Genomic DNA, 17935 nt, shown 5'->3' on the forward strand with positions numbered 1-17935 from the left:
TGATGGTTTCTATTTAAAAAGTGACAATGACAAATATTGTGCTGGACATGCTATTACAACTCCTTTTAATGTTGTTGAAGCAGCATCTTTACTTATGGCTACTTTGGCGGAACAAGCTGAATTATGTGCTCTTACACAGGCTTGTACTTCAGCCAAGGACAAAAATGCCACTGATAGTAGATGTGCTTTCAGAGCAGCTCATACTTTTGGAATGCTGTGGAAGCAATATGGCTTCCTTACTTGGAGTGGAAATAAAATTTAAAATGGCCCTTATATTCAGGAATTGCTAGATGCAATACTTTTATCTGCTGCTTTAGCTATTATTAAGATTCTAAAGTTGACTTTATGGAAGCTAAAAGAAATCACCTTGTTGACATTTCCACAAGGAATGCTGTCCTTAAAGGAACCAACAACAGCCAAACCTCTGGCATGGTCCAAAGAGATATTTCCCCAAATTATAACTTAGAAAAACTGGTTAGAGAAGCCGAACACAATTGGCCTCAGAGAAGGAAAAACAAGACTGGAAATTCAACAATTCTTGGTTTGACAAAAAGAGAAAGCTCTGGTTTGGACCAAATAACAACTCAGTCCTAGCGGTGATTCTAGAATTCCCAATCCTAACCACTGTACATACATTAAACCATTGGTCTACTGACATAATGATAGCATTCATGAATCAATATTGGTGAAGAAACATTAAGAAGGCTGCAAGAAGTTCCTACCTCACTTATCCCATTCGTCTGAAATATAACCCAGAGAAGCCTGTTTGCACTGCTCCCGGACATTTCAAACTGCTTAATAACCATTTGAGGTCTGGAAAAAGCATTTCATACAACTTCCTCTGTCTCATGAATATAAATATGTTTTAGTCCTGTCTGTCTGTTTTCACACTGGGCTGAAGGCATCTCTTGCAGACAGGCTACTGCCTCTTCTGCAGCTAAAGTCCAAAGATTATCCCTACCTGGGTAACTCCTCTTGAACTTCATAGTGATCAAGGAACTCATCTTACTAGTCAGTACTTTGACAACTGCGCACTGTTTGGCCAGTTTTACAACGCTTTCACCATGTGTACCACTGTCAACCCTCTAGTTTAGTCAAATGCACTAATGATATTATTAAGACTCAAATGGCAAATTTGTAGAGTCCCTAAAAACACTTTGGCCAAAAGCATTACCATGGGTCCTTCTAAATCTTAGATCCATCCCTTTTGGAACTCATAAACTCTCATACTTTGAAACAGTCATAGAATACCCAATGAACTTGGCTCCTGCCCCTTTTGACTCACTGATAAGAGAGATACTGCAATATTGCAAAGGCCTAATTGCTTCTATTAAAAATAACCATGTTTTGTTAGAGCAATCTTTTTTACAGTGTGCTCTTGGGAGACAAAGACGTTCAGCATCACACCTTGCACCCTGGAGATTTTATCTATTGGAAAAGACCTCCAGAAAGACTTTCTCCAACCTTGCTGGAAAGATCCCCTATCTGGTACTGCTAACCAACCCTGTGCCACTGAACTCCAGGGAAAAGACTTCTGAATTCACGTGATACACTAAAAGAAAGCACCAAACCCTGACTGGACCTGCATATCATCTGGGGACCTGAAAGTAAAAATTTCCTAGAATTGAAGTAGACAACACCTAATGAGATAGCTTTCTCAAAGTAATCTGGACCAGTCCTGTTGGAAGCTTGCCTGCCAGACCTTTAATGATGACATAACACTTCAGAAGATCTCCTATGTCTACGATCTTGATAACACATGGATTTTACACAAAAAGTGCCTGAGAGTTCTCCCTCCTATCCCTCCTTGTTACTAGAATGTGACCTCAATAGGTTTTCAATCTGTGTACTTTCCCTCTGACATGGGAAACTACACCCAAGGTCCTTCCGGGCATTGAGAGACAAAAAGCTGCTAAAACCAGAAAACTGGACTCTTGATCAGCAATGCTTTCAGAGAAAGCTCTTGATCAAAAGGGGGAAATGTAAAAATTAATAAACAGAAACCTCAATTAAGATAGAGTTGGGAGACCAGAAAGGGGAGCTCTAACACCTATGACAAGAGCACAGCCTAACAGGAAAAAGAAAGACTTCCTCTTCTTGCCTGGCAAGAGCTCATCCATTTAGAGGACACTGTCACAACCCCAGCAAATGAAAAGCCACTATACTTCAAACTGTCAATTTCTCCAATGGACTCTGTTTACTATAGCCCTCCAATTTCCTTTTCCCTTCTTTAAGAGTCCTCTCCTTGCTGTGGAAGGACTTGCATGTAGTTTGCCATGGCTGCAGACCCCAAATTGCAATTCTTTGCTGATTCTGAATAAACCCATTTTGGCTGTTGGAATAACTGGCAGTCTATTTGTCAAAAACTGTCACTAGACTTGCCCTCTCATGGTTAACTAGAAAGGTACATGAAATTGCTTTCTTTAAATGAGATATCAGGCAGTATGGGACTGTGATTCTAGAGATAAAAGAAACAAACAAGGGAAGACCTTTCTGCCAAAAGACATTCTAGATTGCAACATGGGATGGGGAGACCAAAGTAGAACACGGTGGTCTCACTGAATTGATGAAATAGATCAGAGTTTAGAGAGAATAAGGTGGTTAAAATGTGAGGGGCTTAGTACCAGAGGGAGACAATGCAGTCAAGAAACCTTATGGGGGTCCCATCAAGTCTTTGGCTGAAGGCTAAACTGGGTATACATATGGTGAAACTCCACAAGACTGGATAAAGAACAAAGACCAGGTAATTTGTATGCTGAATAATCCCCAGAGCTCATACAGAGTTGGGGACATTTGAGTTCTGACTAGCCAGAGTGGAAAGACCTAGCTGAACACTGAGAACATTCAGTAGAAACTCCAGAAGGAGCCCAACTTAGTAATCTTAATAAAGTTTAGTATCTTAGTAAAAGATAAGCTATACTTAACAAAGCTTAAAATTAAGTGTCAAAAGGGTCAGGCTGTACTGCAAGTGACTTAACCACTTTACAGAACAAAGTCCAGCACTCTTTAAAGAAAGAAAACAAAATCCACATGTTCAATAAGGTAATGGTCACAATGTTCAGCATCATTTCAAAAATTAACAGACATGAAAAAAGCATATATATTTGAAAAATAACTGCCAAAGTTTTCCAAATTTGATGAAAATATGAACTCATAGATACAAGAATTTCCAATGAACCTCAAATGGGAAGAAAAACAAAGAAAACTACACAGAAGCACATCATAATCAAATTGTTGAAAATCAGTCAAAAGAAAATATTTTTAAAGCCCCCAGATAAAAAAAAATTATATACAGTAAAACAAAGATAAGAATGACTGCTAACTTATCAGAAACAGAGCAAGTCATAAAAAAACAGAATGACGTCTTTCAAGTGTTGAAAGTAAAATAAAATAAAATAAAAACTGTTGAATCAGAATTTTATATTCAGGAAAAAGTCATAAAAAATGAAAACAAAATAAAGACATCTTCAGACAAACAGAAGCTGAGAGAATTTTTCACTAACAGACCGGCACTATAAGAAATGCTAAAGAAAGATCTTTATATAGAAGGAAAATGATATCAGAAAGAAACATGGACCAAGAAAACCAAAAAACAAAACAAAAAAAAGAAGAGGGTCAGAAAAGGCAAGTATGTGAGTAAATGTAAAATAATTTTGTTTTCTCATTTAAAAATTTTTTTGAAAAGATAGTTGAATTTTTAAAACAAAAAGTGTAGCAATGTACTATGGGCTATATAACATACATCAATAGTGAATTATAGAACAACAGTAGCATGAAGGATGGGATAAGAAATAGAAGAATTCTGTTGTACTGTTATTACATTATATATGAAGCAACATAATACTTTTAAATAATAGACTGACTAAGATGCATGTTGGAATTACTAAAGCAAGCACTTTAAAAAGAGGCTTAGCTGGGGCATCCCTGGTGGCACAGCGGTTGGGAATCCGCCTGCCAATGCAGGGGACACGGGTTCGAGCCCTGGTCTGGGGAGATTCCACGTGCCGCAGAGCAACTAAGCCTGTGAGCCACAACTACTGAGCCTGTGCTCTAGAGCCCACAAGCCACAACGACTGAGCCCATGTGCCACAACTACTGAGCCTGTGCTCTGGAGCCCGTGAGCCACAACTACTGAGCCCACATGCCACAACTACTGACGCCCACACACCTAGAGCCCGTGCTCCGCAACAAGAGAAGCCACTGCAATGAGAAGCCTGTGCACCGCAACAAAGAGTGGCACCCGCTCACCGCAACTAGAGAAAAGCCTGCACACAGCAACGAAGACACAACACAGCCAAAAATAAAAATAAATACATTTATATTAAAAAAGAGGCTTAGCTAATAATCCAAAATAAATGATAAAATGGTGTACTAAATTCATCCAAAATAAGGCAGAAAAAGAAAAGAAAAAGAACAAAAAGCAAATGGGACAAGTAGAAAATAAAATCAAAACGGGAGATTCAAACCCAATCGTATCAATAATTCATTAAATACTGAACAACAACCCCCTCACCAACAAAAAAAAATCAGGCACAGGAGAGTACATATTGTATCCGTCCATTTATATGAACTAATAGAATAAGAAAAATTAATAAAAAGGGTCAGTGGTTGCCTGGGGCCAAGGGTATAACAAATCTTTTTAGGGTATGGAAATATTCTATATCTTAATTTGGGTGATGGTTACATGACTGTGTACATTTGGTACTTAAATGGGTGCATTTTACTGTGTGTAAATTATACTTCAATAAAGTCTTTTTAAAAGTTTAAAAAACTTTTAAAATGGCAAAACAGAGATTTAAACCAAGGCCACTTGGAAACAAGCACTTATGTTCTTATTGATTCACTATGTCACTTCTTCTCTGGCCTGAAAGATTAAGTCATCATTTCAATATAACTTTCCAATACATGGTACTGTGACTTAAAAAAATAAGTGCTCAGTTTTTAAACTGAAATATCCTTGGAACAAAAAGTTAAATCCCCAGAAATTAATTTATCAAGAAAAGCCTAACACGTAAGTGATGATATCAGTGATGAACATTATAGGACAAATAAATGAAGAGATTTATATTAAATTCCTAGATGAGAAGTCAATCTTCTAGAGAGAGCACTTATCCCTCAATTTAATATAGACAGGTAATATGACACCAATCAAAATTCCAATGAGAGTTTTGTAGAGGAAGGTAAGATACTTGGAAAACTAATTTGATATTTTATCTGAAAGAATGGGAAAGAATAGCCAAAAGGTTTTGAAAAACCAAATAAGAGGGCATCTTGCCTACCATATTACAACACATCTTTTAAAACCTAATAATTAAAGCAACCTGGTACTAGTGAAAATACTGAGAAGTGATGTTACAAAGATGGCAACATAGGTTGTTCCAGACTTTTCTTCCCTTCACGAGAAGCATAACTAACAACTATTAAAAAAAAAACAAGACATCACTGAGAGAATCCTAGAACATAAGGTTAAGCCTGAAGCACTCCCCTGCACCATAGAGACCCAGACAGACTCCATTAGAAGGGTTATGAAAAGCAGCCTACACTGTAACCGCATTGCCCCTCCCCCAGGCCATTGCAGCACCATGTGGAGAGATCTCTCCTGACCCTCTGGTTCCTCCAGTGGGAAAAGAGAAGCCAGAATTGTGAGTTAATTTGTGGGAGCTGCTACTCTGATCTCGTACCACAGGGATTGCAGGGGACTCTGCGGAGCTCAAGCACTGGGAACGTGACTGTGACAGTGAAGGGGGTAGGGGCTTGCAGCACACAAATCTTGGCAGACTGAATTCCTACCTGCGGTGACCAAGCAGTAATCCCAACCAGTGGCTTTGCTCATCTGCAGAACCAAACTGGGGGCACACTCTGATCAGGGAACACAGAGGGTTGCAGATCTGCCTGATTCAGCTACTCAAATAAGGACTTTTGCTAGCCCTAGAGCCCAGTTTGCCCTGCCCAGACAAGGAGCTGAATCACGGCACCACCCACTGTAGAGTGTCTTCCGGCCCCATGTGACCAGAAGGGCTGCTAACTCCGGAAAGCTGTGTGGCTCAGTAGTGCTTGAGCCAAGAGGCAGGCAAGCAGAGCTGACTGCCCCCAGAGCAAAGCCAGTACAGGACATGGAGTGCTGGCCTGTAGCCTTGTTCAGCTTATACATTATACATTACCTATGGCTACTTCGTGCTACAGGGGCAGAGTTAAATAGTTGCAGCAGAGACCATACTGCCGGCAAACTCTACAATATTTGCCATCTGGCCTTTTACAGAAAAAGTTTGCTGACCTCTACTCTACATCACCCATAATGGCTCATGGTCATAGTAAGCTGCAAACTGCATCTACAGGATTTGGTGATATAATAAGACCAGAGATTAATTTAGATCTCCAGTTCTTTTTATTTTTTTTTTAAGGTTTTTTTTGATGTGGACCATTTTTAAAGTCTTTATTGAATTTGTTACAATTCTGCTTCTATTTTATGTCTGCGAGGCATGTGGGATCTCAGCTCCCCGACCAGGAATCAAACCCGCACCCCCTGCATTGGAAGGCGAAGTCTTAACCACTGGACCGCCAGGGAAGTCCCTAGATCTCCAGTTCTTACCTTATGATCTTGATTTGAGAAAGTGTTCAGAATCCCAGCTTCTGGGACACTTTTGTGGGACAGTTTGTTTGTTTTTGCCTCTGATATGTGTTCCTTTTATTTCAAAATATAATAGGGTTTTGTTTGTTTTTCTGGGACTGGTCTCACACAAATGGCATACAAAAAAACCTCAGAGATCTGTGGCATCAAATAGTCAATGTACACCTTTACTTTGACATTCATCAGTCTTCTAGCTATGATACCAATGCTGCTCGTTGAGACCTTGGGTATTCACTGCTCTTTAGGTGTTCAGCCTATGGGTAACATTTTCAATTTTCTCTTAAACACTCTACTCATTTGCAGAACTGTTCTTCAAGCTATGGTTTCTCAGGCACCTACCTCAGTAGACCCTGTGAACGCAATCTTGTCTATGCCAACGTGAGAAGCTATTGCTGCCCCGGCCGTTGGCCCGTATCCTGGCAAAATATTGATGACTCCCGGTGGAAAGCCAGCCTAACAAAACAGAATTGGAGGAAACGTGGCTTGTGAAAGCTGATGAAGCACGTTAAATCGGATATGCTCCAGTAGGCCCCAACTGTAAGGAGAGCGGGAGCCACTCCTGAAGTCAGTTTCTCTTACCTCCTTGATGAGGGTTCCCATGTAGAGCGCGCTGAGTGGTGTTTGCTCTGCTGGTTTAATAACTACTGTATTGCCACAGCACAGAGCTGGAGCAATTTTCCAGGCAAACATCAGCAGGGGGAAGTTCCACTGAAAGGCAAAAACTCAAGGTTGATAGATGAAAAATATTCCTCCATTACTTTGCTTTCAAGCTGTGACTTCTCAGATGTCTCAGACTAGTCCTCAACATAAATCTTGTCCCACCAGAGTATAGATGTTTGGATTTTTTAATTACTTCATTAAGAACAGAATAGGATTGACTGTGAAAATCTCTCCTTTTCTCTCTGGTCAGCAAATTTCTATTTCCAGCTACCCACAAAAAGAAATCTCATGGTAAAAAGGGAGTCTTTGTTTTTTCTTTGTTTTATTTTGGTTTTTCATTGGTGTTACTTTATATGTTTTTAAAATTAGCCTTTGGTTCCAGTAAGTTCTTGTGTATGAAAACTTTTTTTTGCATTTGTGATTTTTACATCAGGATTTCAGACTGGTATGAAAGCTCTTCAGTGTGGAAGAACTAGAAGTCAGTGTATATTTCCAGGCAGCACCTTTTTCTTTACCTACATGTATTGTCACAAAAACAAGTGATTACAAAAAATAAAGTGCATCTACTGATGAGTATACAAAAGTTTTACTTTGTCTCCTTGACACTGCAAAAAAAGCTAATGGAGACTAAAAAATATATGTGAGTATCTGAGTCTGCAGCCTAAAATGGTTTAAACTGATTTTAAAGGATATTAAGCTTGTATTGTTATAAGTGCAGGCATGAGCCTCAGTACTATCAGGTGTCGTTGATAATTTCATTAAGAAAGAAAACAAAAATCCTGGTCCCCTGGCTTCAGCCCCTGATCACAATGTGTTTCTGCCTGAAGCATCTCAGCTGCCATCCTTGAAAGATTCTCACTGGCCCTGGCAAGCCTGCAAAAATATACAAGTGTCTTGCCTTCACCAAACACCCAATTTCTTTTCCCCTTAGTTGTTTATAAACTTGGGAGTACACAGTGATGTTTTAATTCCATCTACAGTATATAAATCTTGGAGTGCAGTAATTGAGCCGAGCTGGTTGACAAGCGGCTCTTGTCCTGTCAGTGAAAGCTGCAGCTCCAAGAGTCTGGGGAAGGGCAGGAAAAGCAGGTTTGAGTTCCTGCAATTAAGGTGACAGACCTCAACCCTGCTCTGAGCTGAGTAGGATTTCCCTGGGTGGTTTAGGAGCAGAAGAACTTAAACTAAATCTCTCATCTTCCCTTTTCATTCTCTAAAAAATCTCACAGTAACCTAGAGCTTACGGACCACTAATATAATATATTAATACTTCTCAGAAATCTTTCGTTTCCAAAGCCAAAGATTATCTTGAATTAGTCTCCTATATTTTGAGAAGAGAAAACTTCTTGTCTATACTGTAAGAATTTAAATTGAGCCTTCCCTGAAATCCTTGCCAGAACGATTAGTTAGAATCTTCTGTTGGCAGATTTGATGATGTTTTGTATAATGCCAAGTCTGTGTATGAGACAGAGAGAAAAAAAAATGTTTAATGTTCCAATCCAAACACTAAGCACTACATCTATTTCCCTGTACAAGACACACAACAGCCCGGCATGGTTTCAATTATGACTGTGACGTTAATTGTACTGCTGTGTCTTCTGTAGAGTTTTCTATCTAGATTCTCGTGAAAAGAAACAGTGGGAAAGAATGGGATTAAAAGACCATATAAAACAATATGCCTGGAAAAATGGTGAGTCACAGTTCTAAAAAATAAACAAGCAAATATAACAAAGTATTAATTTTCCATAAGCAGAATGGACACCCATAACCAAGGGCAGGTTATTAATACACTAGACTTCGCTTTGCTTATTTTAATCATGAGAATTCCATGACTTGAGAACTCAACTCCTGGTAACGAAGCTGAAACCCTATTAACCTGTTCAAATAAGCATTTGCAGGGAGGCTGTTAAAGATATGTCAACAACATGAACTCAGTTTTTTTCCCCCAGTAATGGAAAACACACATTGCTGAGGTCCATGTTTTATGTATCTTTAAGAGAACTGGTTCAAATGAAAATAAATACGAGGCGTGAGGAGATACACTCACTGGGATGATCTGTCCACACACTCCAATAGGTTCGTGTCTTGTAAAGGTAAAATAGTCTCCATCTGAAAGAAACAAGCACTGTCACTACCACAGAGTTCAGACTAGAAGAAAAACTGCAGATGGAGAACTTGGGTGGCAGCAAAAAGCAGAAATAAAGTCGAGAAAACTTTTTTTCCATGGTTCCTACTCAACTGTGTATGAAAGCTGGTAGAAGAGCTGTCACTTGGCAAAGGGTTTCTCCAGATACGGTCCCCAGACACCCAAACAGAGTACTGGTAAGAGGCCCTCAAAGGCAAAATAAAAGACAAGTTTATGACACTAGATGCAGTCCTGGGGGTGGAGGGCGGGCCAGGGAACTGGGAAATATTAAATATTACATTAAATATTAAAATGATATTTATATATAGAACAGTTAAGTTAAAAACTGAGGTATCTCAAAATTTTAAATAGCTTTCTGAAAGTACTAAAAAAAAGAAACTAAGTAAAATGCTGTTGGGTAAATTTAAAATGCTAGGCAACTGGAAAAGGTGAGGTGTAAAAGTAAGATCTATTTCATAACTCAGTCCTGGTGTCCAAATGCACTTCCAGGTACTGGGGGAACCCAGGCATGTCTAGGCCTATTTCAAGAAGGCAAAAGTTCACTTCAAAGAAGATTACATCAATAACCCAAAGCCTCCACCCTCAAACCAGCCATGGAAATGAGGACAATTTAATAACCTTGTTTTCCCTATAGGAGCAATGGGAAATTGGAATAAACACCCAGGAAATCCAAACCAAATTCTTCTTTAGGAAAGTACCATTATGTTTATCTGAATTATTTTAAGTGGCTAATTGAGATAACCAAAGAATGGCTTGTTTTTTTTTTACCATAAAGCTTTTCATTTCTGGTATTGGGTCTTTGTTTTTCCCTCAGTTGCCAACCCTTTGGCTGCTTCACTGATACTTGTTTTCTCTCTCAAAAGCCATTCACTAGGGAAAGTGAAGACCCTCAGTTAATACTCAGGGAGAGCATTACTATCAGGGATGGGAATGAAAGTGGGGACAGGAGGAGATGCTAATTCTTCCTAGAATTAACAGCTATCTGTTGCTGGTACATCTTTTCAAAGAACTTTTTCTTCCCACATACATTAGCATCCTTTTATCCCCTCTCTTTTTAAAAAAAAAATACAAATGGGGTCATATCATTCACAGTCTTCTATACTTTGGTTTTTCCCACTTTTTTCATATAAATCTAACACATTTTTTAAGCTGCTGAATGTTATTCCACTGGCTCAATAAATAATGGTACCACTGTAAACTGTCCTGAAGGACGACAGAGATTGCTTTCAGTTCAAGCTATTATAAATAATGCTGTAACACTATCATTTTATATATCTCTGTGTATCTGTGAAATTTCATGGTCAGAGTGTACATGCATTTCACATTTTGATCAATATTGCCAAATCACTCTTCAGAAAAATTACACAATTCATAATTCCAAAACAACATGTTTTTTTCCCTACCCTTTAACACTGGGGTTTTTCAAACATTTTAATTTTGGTCAACCTGATAGGTAAGAAAATGACAACCTGTTTTGATTTGTGTTTGATGATATATGGACTGAATATTTTTTCATGTTTAATGGTCATTAAAAATTTTTTTTTTCAGGTTTATATCCTTTCTCATTTTTCTACTAGGTTATTCTTTTTTAATCATTTAAAGAACTCTGTGTATATTAAGAAAATTAGGCCTTTGCCATGTGTATATGCAAAGTTTTCCCCTAGTCTGCTACTTGTCTCCTAATTTTGTTTCATGTATATTACTTTAAATGGAAGAATTTAGAAAGTAGGTAAGCTCAGCAACTGTTGGAAGGAAATTATTTTAGAATGTATCTCCACTACAACAAAAAAAATAGCCAAAATGTGGAAACTGTCCACAGGATGACAATAAGAAGTCTGAGTAATATTTTAAACATCAAGTTTAACTATCTCAGCTTTGTATGCAGACAATTCAAGGACTTTCATAGATACTTTTTTTTTTACAATAGTGCAAGTTACCACGCTTCTTCAATTTATAAATCTCTGAAAAAGTTTTTTTCTATCAATACATTTTAATGTTTCACATTTTTTTCCCAGAAGATATAAATGCAATATTAGGCTCCTCTTCCTGGGAAGGTTTCTCATGGGGAGCAAAAACACTGATCAATAGGCTAGAGAGTTTCATTTGCAAGGAAATCCTTCTCAAGTAAACTCTGTAATCTGGCTAAGGTGATGGATTTGGGTATTAATCAAAGACCATAGAAAGAGAGTGTAATGTCAAGATGGAGTACGAATGGCCTGAGAAAAAAATGAGAATACGAACTGAAGAACCACACAGGTGTTTATTTTAGCAGCACTAGAATGGTTCAGAGAGAATTCACAGGGCACTTGCACAAGCACAGCATTGTAATTCATAAAGTGTTTCCCCCCTCTACATTCTAAATGCTGAAGAATTTAGTTGTATTACTTACATAATTTTGAAAGTTACTGAAGAAATGAAAGTGAAGAAAAAATGTAGGAAAATCTTAAAAAGCTGACCTCATAAGGAATTGAACTCGACGCCATAATTGATCCCAAGAGAAACTTGAGTTATGGGGAATGAAAACTTTCTTGGATAAACTTCACAGATTTGACAATGGCTGGCGCAATGAAAGAAATCAAAGAATCTTCTATCTAAGTTCCTCTAAGCAGTAGATAAATAAAGGGTATTTTGGTGCTTGAGCTCTTCCCAAAACACCGCTGAGTGAAAGAGATAAAGAAAGGGTCCCAGACCTTGCGCTCAGTCCATATTCTCATCTGGTTGGTGGAAGAGGATTCTGAACACCCCTAGTCTGAACAGGGTGCCCAGAACACACGAGAACTATACCTCCTACGTGCACCCTTGGCCAGGGCTGGAGGCACCTCAGAGGTCCCACACAGCTACTATGACCCTGCTCTGGATCTCACCAAGCTTCTAGGCTAAGGTTACCCAAAGGCCAATCACTCAAGAGCCACCTTCTTAATTTTTGCCATGTTCAAGTATCACTTACCCTATTACTTATAATTTCTTAAATTAACTCATCCTTTTTTTTTTTTTTTTTTTTTTTTTGCGGTACGCGGGCCTCTCACTGCTGTGGCCTCTCCCATTGCGGAGCACAGGCTCCGGACGCGCAGGCCCAGCGGCCACGGCTCACGGGCCCAGCCGCTCCGCCGCATGCGGGACCCTCCCGGACCGGGGCACGAACCCGCGTCCCCTGCATCGGCAGGCGGACTCTCAACCACCGCGCCACCAGGGAAGCCCTTAACTCATCTTTTAAAAGCTATTTGTCAGCTATTTGTTAGCCTCACCTTAAGGAAAACCTATGAAATAACAGATTTCATGAGCTAGCAATATTTTCTTCTAATATTCTTCAAACCTAATAATTAAAATAAAACATGCTTACTGCATTACTGTAAAGAATCATCTTTAATTTTTATTTTTTATTGAAGTATAGTTGATTTATGTTTCAGGTATACAGCAAAGTGATTCAGTTATAAATATATATATATATTTTTTGAGATTCTTTCCCATTATAGGTTATTACAAGATATTGAATATAGTTCCCTGTGCTATACAGTAGATCCTTGTTGTTTGTCTATTTTATATATAGTAGTCTGTATCTGTTAATCCCAAATCCAAATTTATCCCTCCCCCACCTTTCCCCTTTGGTATGTTTTCTATGTCTGTGCTTTCTATGTCTGTGAGTCTATTTCTGTTTTGTAAGTAAGTTCATTTGTATCATTTTTTTAAGATTCTACATATAAGTGATATCATATGATATTTGCCTTTCTCTGTCTGATTTACTTCACTTAGTATGATAACCTCTAGGCCCACCAACGTGGGTTGGTGCAAATGGCATTCTTTCTTTCTTTATATGGCTAAGTAATATTCCATTGTGTATATACACACATACACACACACGTGTGTGTGTGTATGTGTGTATATGTGTGTGTGTGTGTGTGTATATATATCACATCTTCTTTACCCATTCATCTGTCGAGGGACATTTAGATTGCTTCCACGTCTTGGCTATTGTGAATAGTGCTGCTATGAACACTGGGTGCATGATTCTTTTTGAGTTAGAGTTTCCTCTGGACCTATGGCCAGGAGTAGGATTGCTGGATCATATGATAGCTCTATTTTTAGTTTTTTGAGGAACCTCCATACTGTTCTCCATAGCAGCTGCACCAATTTACATTCCCACCAACAGTATAGGAGGATTCCCTTTTCTCCACACCCTCTCCAGCATTTATTGTTTGTAGACTTTTTGGTGATGGCCATTCTGACCGGGGTGAGGTGATACCTCATTGTGGTTCTGATTTGCATTTCTATAGAATCATCTTGCAGGCTGCCGTGCCACATGGTATGCCATATTGTGCTTCTCAAATTTAAATGTGTACACAAAGCACCTAGAGTTCTTGTTAAAATGCAGATTACGAATCGGTAAATCTAGGGTGGGACCTTAGAGTCGGTATTTCTATAAGTTCCCAGATTATGCCAATGCTTCTGATCCACAGACCACGCTCCAAGTAGTGAGGTTCAGAGGAACCAAGCAAGTAAAGGGCAGTCCATGTGTATTGTGATGACCTACAGCTGCTGACTTCATTTCTATTTACTTTTTGCCTCTCTGATAACTAATTTGCCTGAAAGGAGTTTGAAGTGTAAGAGAATCTAAGCAATGTTTTTAACACTTTTAAAATAGGAAGATAAGAACAAAAACATATATACTTCTACAGAACCTTACAAAATATTTTTACATTCTTGCCTCATTTCATGCCCAAAACAACACTATGGAAAAATTAGGGCAAGTATTATTATTAGAAATTTACAATTAGAGAAAATATGGCACAGAGAGGTTAAGTCTAAAGTGATATCACTGGTTAAGTTGTGGCTCCTGCACTTGAATCTGTGTCATCAGACTTCAAATTCACTTCACTTAGAAACATATTAAAGGCTCTTTTGTGAAAAAGGTGTTGGATTCAGGTGGCTATCACAAACCATAGAAGCAGAGTGTAACATCAAGGAGTGCAAATGGGAGGAAAAAGACAACCCTTTTACGAAGGGTGAAGATGATTCTTTGAGGATGTGGTGTGTAGACAGAGAACTCACATAGACTCCTGTATCTTAAGTTATAAAGGGAACGCTACAGAGCAACAGCCCTCTCCTCAGGTGGGGGAGCCCAAGGCTGAGCACCTCTCTGCATCTGGGGTGAGTCGACTCCAAGAGGGTGCGGAGTGTTACTTCTCCCTCTCTCTCTTCTATACCTAAGATGATGTATAATGAGTACTGCTCTCTGCCTAGAAGAAAAATTGCAGCCTATTTTCCCATCTTTTACATTAATAACGCTCTCTAAATCATCTCTAAAGATGATTAAAAAGACTGTTCCCATCATTTCTCTACCTTTGTGCTATAAAGCACATCAGCCTGACATAGAAAAAATCTCCATCCAAACTCCAATACTCCATTTTAGGCTACGATGATCTTAGGTCTTCTTACCAAATATGAGGCATTACAGAGAGTTCAGACTCAGCAAGAAAGGACTGCATGTGATGAAAATACCAAATAAATGTTCTGAATATCACATTCTGAGAAAACAACTATGGTGGAGAAAACTAAAGAAGTGATGACACACCAAAACAGAGATACTAATTCACATGTTTAGAACTTTTTATCTCTCAGCCTCCTTTCCATTTCACTCAAGTAAAAAATATTGTTCTTAAAAGGAGTTTATTTTAAGACACACTCAGAGACAACTTCTCTTACGTGTTTTCATACCTGAATGTTATACACCTTTATGAAGAATATAAAAATCTTACAATTAAAAATTCTGTTTTACCATGAATTTGGTTGAACTACGGATCAAATTTTACTGAGTATGTATAGATTGAGCTATTTCTAGAATTAAACTAAGAAGAGTCTTTGTCTCTAGAGATGAGTAATAGAAAAACCTCTTCCACATTTGTGAATGTTGAGGCACTCTTCTATGTTCTTTGATGGGGGCTCATCAAATTACACAAGCAATATAGCAATAACTTAGTTATTTAGAACAATTTAAATATTTGGATTATTCCTTCAGGGTAAACATCACTTCTTAAAGCAGATTTTATAGTTGTTTGAAAAAAATTTTGACAGAATTATTATTCTCATAAGAATATCTGGCATTGACATAATCTACATATAAACTAGACAGAGTATGATTAGGTAATACCTATGGTCGATGAAATCAGAAGAGTCTGAAATGTGCCAGAAATTGAGAAGAAATTTATCAAATATGGACCCCAAGAAATGGCTCCCAGGAATGCAAGGATTCTTCAAGATACGCAAATCAATCAATGTGATACACCATATTAACAAATTGAAGGATACCAAATGATCATCTCAATAGATGCAGAAAAAGCTTTCAACAAAATTCAACACCCATTTATGATAAAAACCCTCCAGAAAGTAGGCATAGAGGGAACTTACCTCAACATAATAAAGGCCATATATGACAAACCCACAGCCAGCATCATTCGCAGTGGTGAAACACTGAAACCATTTCCACTAAGATCAGGAACAAGACAAGGTTGTCCACTCTCACCATTATTATTCAACATAGTTTTGGATGTTTTAGCCACAGCAATCAGAGAAGAAAAAGAAATCAAAGGAATCCAACTTGGAAAAGAAGAAGTAAAGCTGTCACTGTTTGCAGATGACATGATATTATATATAGAGAATCCTAAAGATGCTACCAGAAAACTACTAGAGCTAATCAATGAATTTGGTAAAGTAGCAGGATACAAAATTAATGTACAGAAATCTCTTCCATTCCTATACACAATGTTACTGTGCATTCCAGCTAGGCCAAGGAAAGGGGGTGGTTGTAATGGGGAAAAAAATTAAAGACAGGGACTTTTTTTTTTTCTATTTTAAAAAGTTTTCCCCTATTGGAGCTACTTACTTAGTCCTCCTCCCATTTTACTTCCTCATATCATTTACTCAGCAATGCAGAAGTATTTTCATAGAACTGATGAAATTTTGCCAAAGTTCTCATCAAAGTTTAGGGTTCACTTACACTGATTTGCCATTTGATTTCTGATGCAAGCTCTCAGGACTTTGTTTGGGCCATCTAAATGTGAAATCTTTCATTTTTTAAATGAATGGCTCCAAGATAAAGGTAAACATTAATTATTAAATGCTACCAAATAGTTCTTCCATTAACGATAATGTATTGTGATCTATATAGTAAAACTCTGGCCATCTAAAGTGAACCCACTTAGGGCCATTTGTGGGCCTAACGATGGAAAATCTGAAAGAGAGATTAAGGAAACACTCCCATTTACCACTGCAACAAAAAGAATAAAATACCTAGGAATAAACCTACCTAAGGAGACAAAAGACCTGTATGCAGAAAACTATAAGACACTGATGAAAGAAATTAAAGATGATACAAACAGATGGAGAGACATACCACGTTCCTGGATTGGAAGAATCAACATTGCGAAAATGACTATACTACCCAAACCAATCTAGAGATTCAATGCAATCCCTATCAAAATATCAATGGCATTTTTCACAGAACTAGAACAAAAAATTTCACAATTTGTATGGAAACATAAAAGACCCCAAATTGCCAAAGCAATCTTGAGAAAGAAAAACGGAGTTGGAGGAATCAGGCTCCCAGACTTCAGACTATACTACAAAGCTACAGTAATCAAGACAGTATGGTACTGGCACAAAAACAGAAATCTAGATCAATGGAACAGGATAGAAAGTGTAGAGATAAGTCCACGCACTTATAGTCATCTTATCTTTGATAAAGGAGGCAATAATATACAATGGAGAAAAGACAGCCTCTTCAATAAGTGGTGCTGGGAAAACTGGACAGCTACATGTAAAAGAATGAAGTTAGAACACTTCCTAACACCACACACAAAAATAAACTCAAAATGGATTAAAGATCTAAATGTAAGGCCAGACACTATAAAACTCTAAGAGGAAAACATAGGCAGAATAGAACACTCTATGACATACATCACAGCAAGATCCTTTTTGACCCACCTCCTAGAGAAATGGAAATAAAAACAAAAATAAACAAATGGGACCTAATGAAACTTAAAAGCTTTTGCACAGCAAAGGAAACCATAATCAAGACGAAAAGACAGGCCTCAGAATGGGAGAAAATATTTGTAAACGAAGCAACTGACTAAGGATTAACCTCCAAAATATACACATGGCTCATGCAGCTCAATATCAAAAAAACAAACAACCCAAACCAAAAATGGGCAGAAGACCTAAACAGAAATTTCTCCAAAGAAGATATACAGATTGTCAACAAACACATGAAAGGATGCTCAACATCACTAATCATTACAGATCAACATCACTAACCATTAGAGAAACGCAAATCAAAACTACAATGAGGTATCACCTCACACCGATCAGAATGGCCATCATCAAAAAATCTCGAAACAATAAATGCTGGAGAGGGTGTGGAGAAAAGGGAACCCTCTTGCACTGCTGGTGGGAATGTGAATTGGTACAGCCACTATGGAGAACAGTATGGAGGTTCCTTAAAAAACTAAAAA

General features: G+C 38.1%; 1 protein-coding gene across 2 annotated transcripts in view; it reads right to left on the bottom strand.

The window, feature by feature from the left end:
* The window catches only part of ALDH1A2 (aldehyde dehydrogenase 1 family member A2), a 95927-nt gene that overhangs the window by 30855 nt on the left and 47137 nt on the right, over window positions 1-17935 (bottom strand). Inside the window, exons 6-8 of one of the 2 annotated variants that reach the window (XM_007111874.4) lie at window positions 9333-9394; window positions 7208-7336; window positions 6968-7081 (exon numbers count right to left, since the gene is read on the bottom strand). In XM_007111874.4, coding sequence (XP_007111936.1) covers window positions 6968-7081; window positions 7208-7336; window positions 9333-9394 — 305 coding nt within the window. The remainder of the gene's footprint in view (window positions 1-6967; window positions 7082-7207; window positions 7337-9332; window positions 9395-17935) is intronic. The other variant, XM_028495827.2, reaches the window with a different exon arrangement.

This window comes from Physeter macrocephalus, chromosome 11 (genome assembly GCF_002837175.3).
Source record: "Physeter macrocephalus isolate SW-GA chromosome 11, ASM283717v5, whole genome shotgun sequence".
Taxonomy (NCBI): Eukaryota; Metazoa; Chordata; class Mammalia; order Artiodactyla; family Physeteridae; genus Physeter; species Physeter macrocephalus.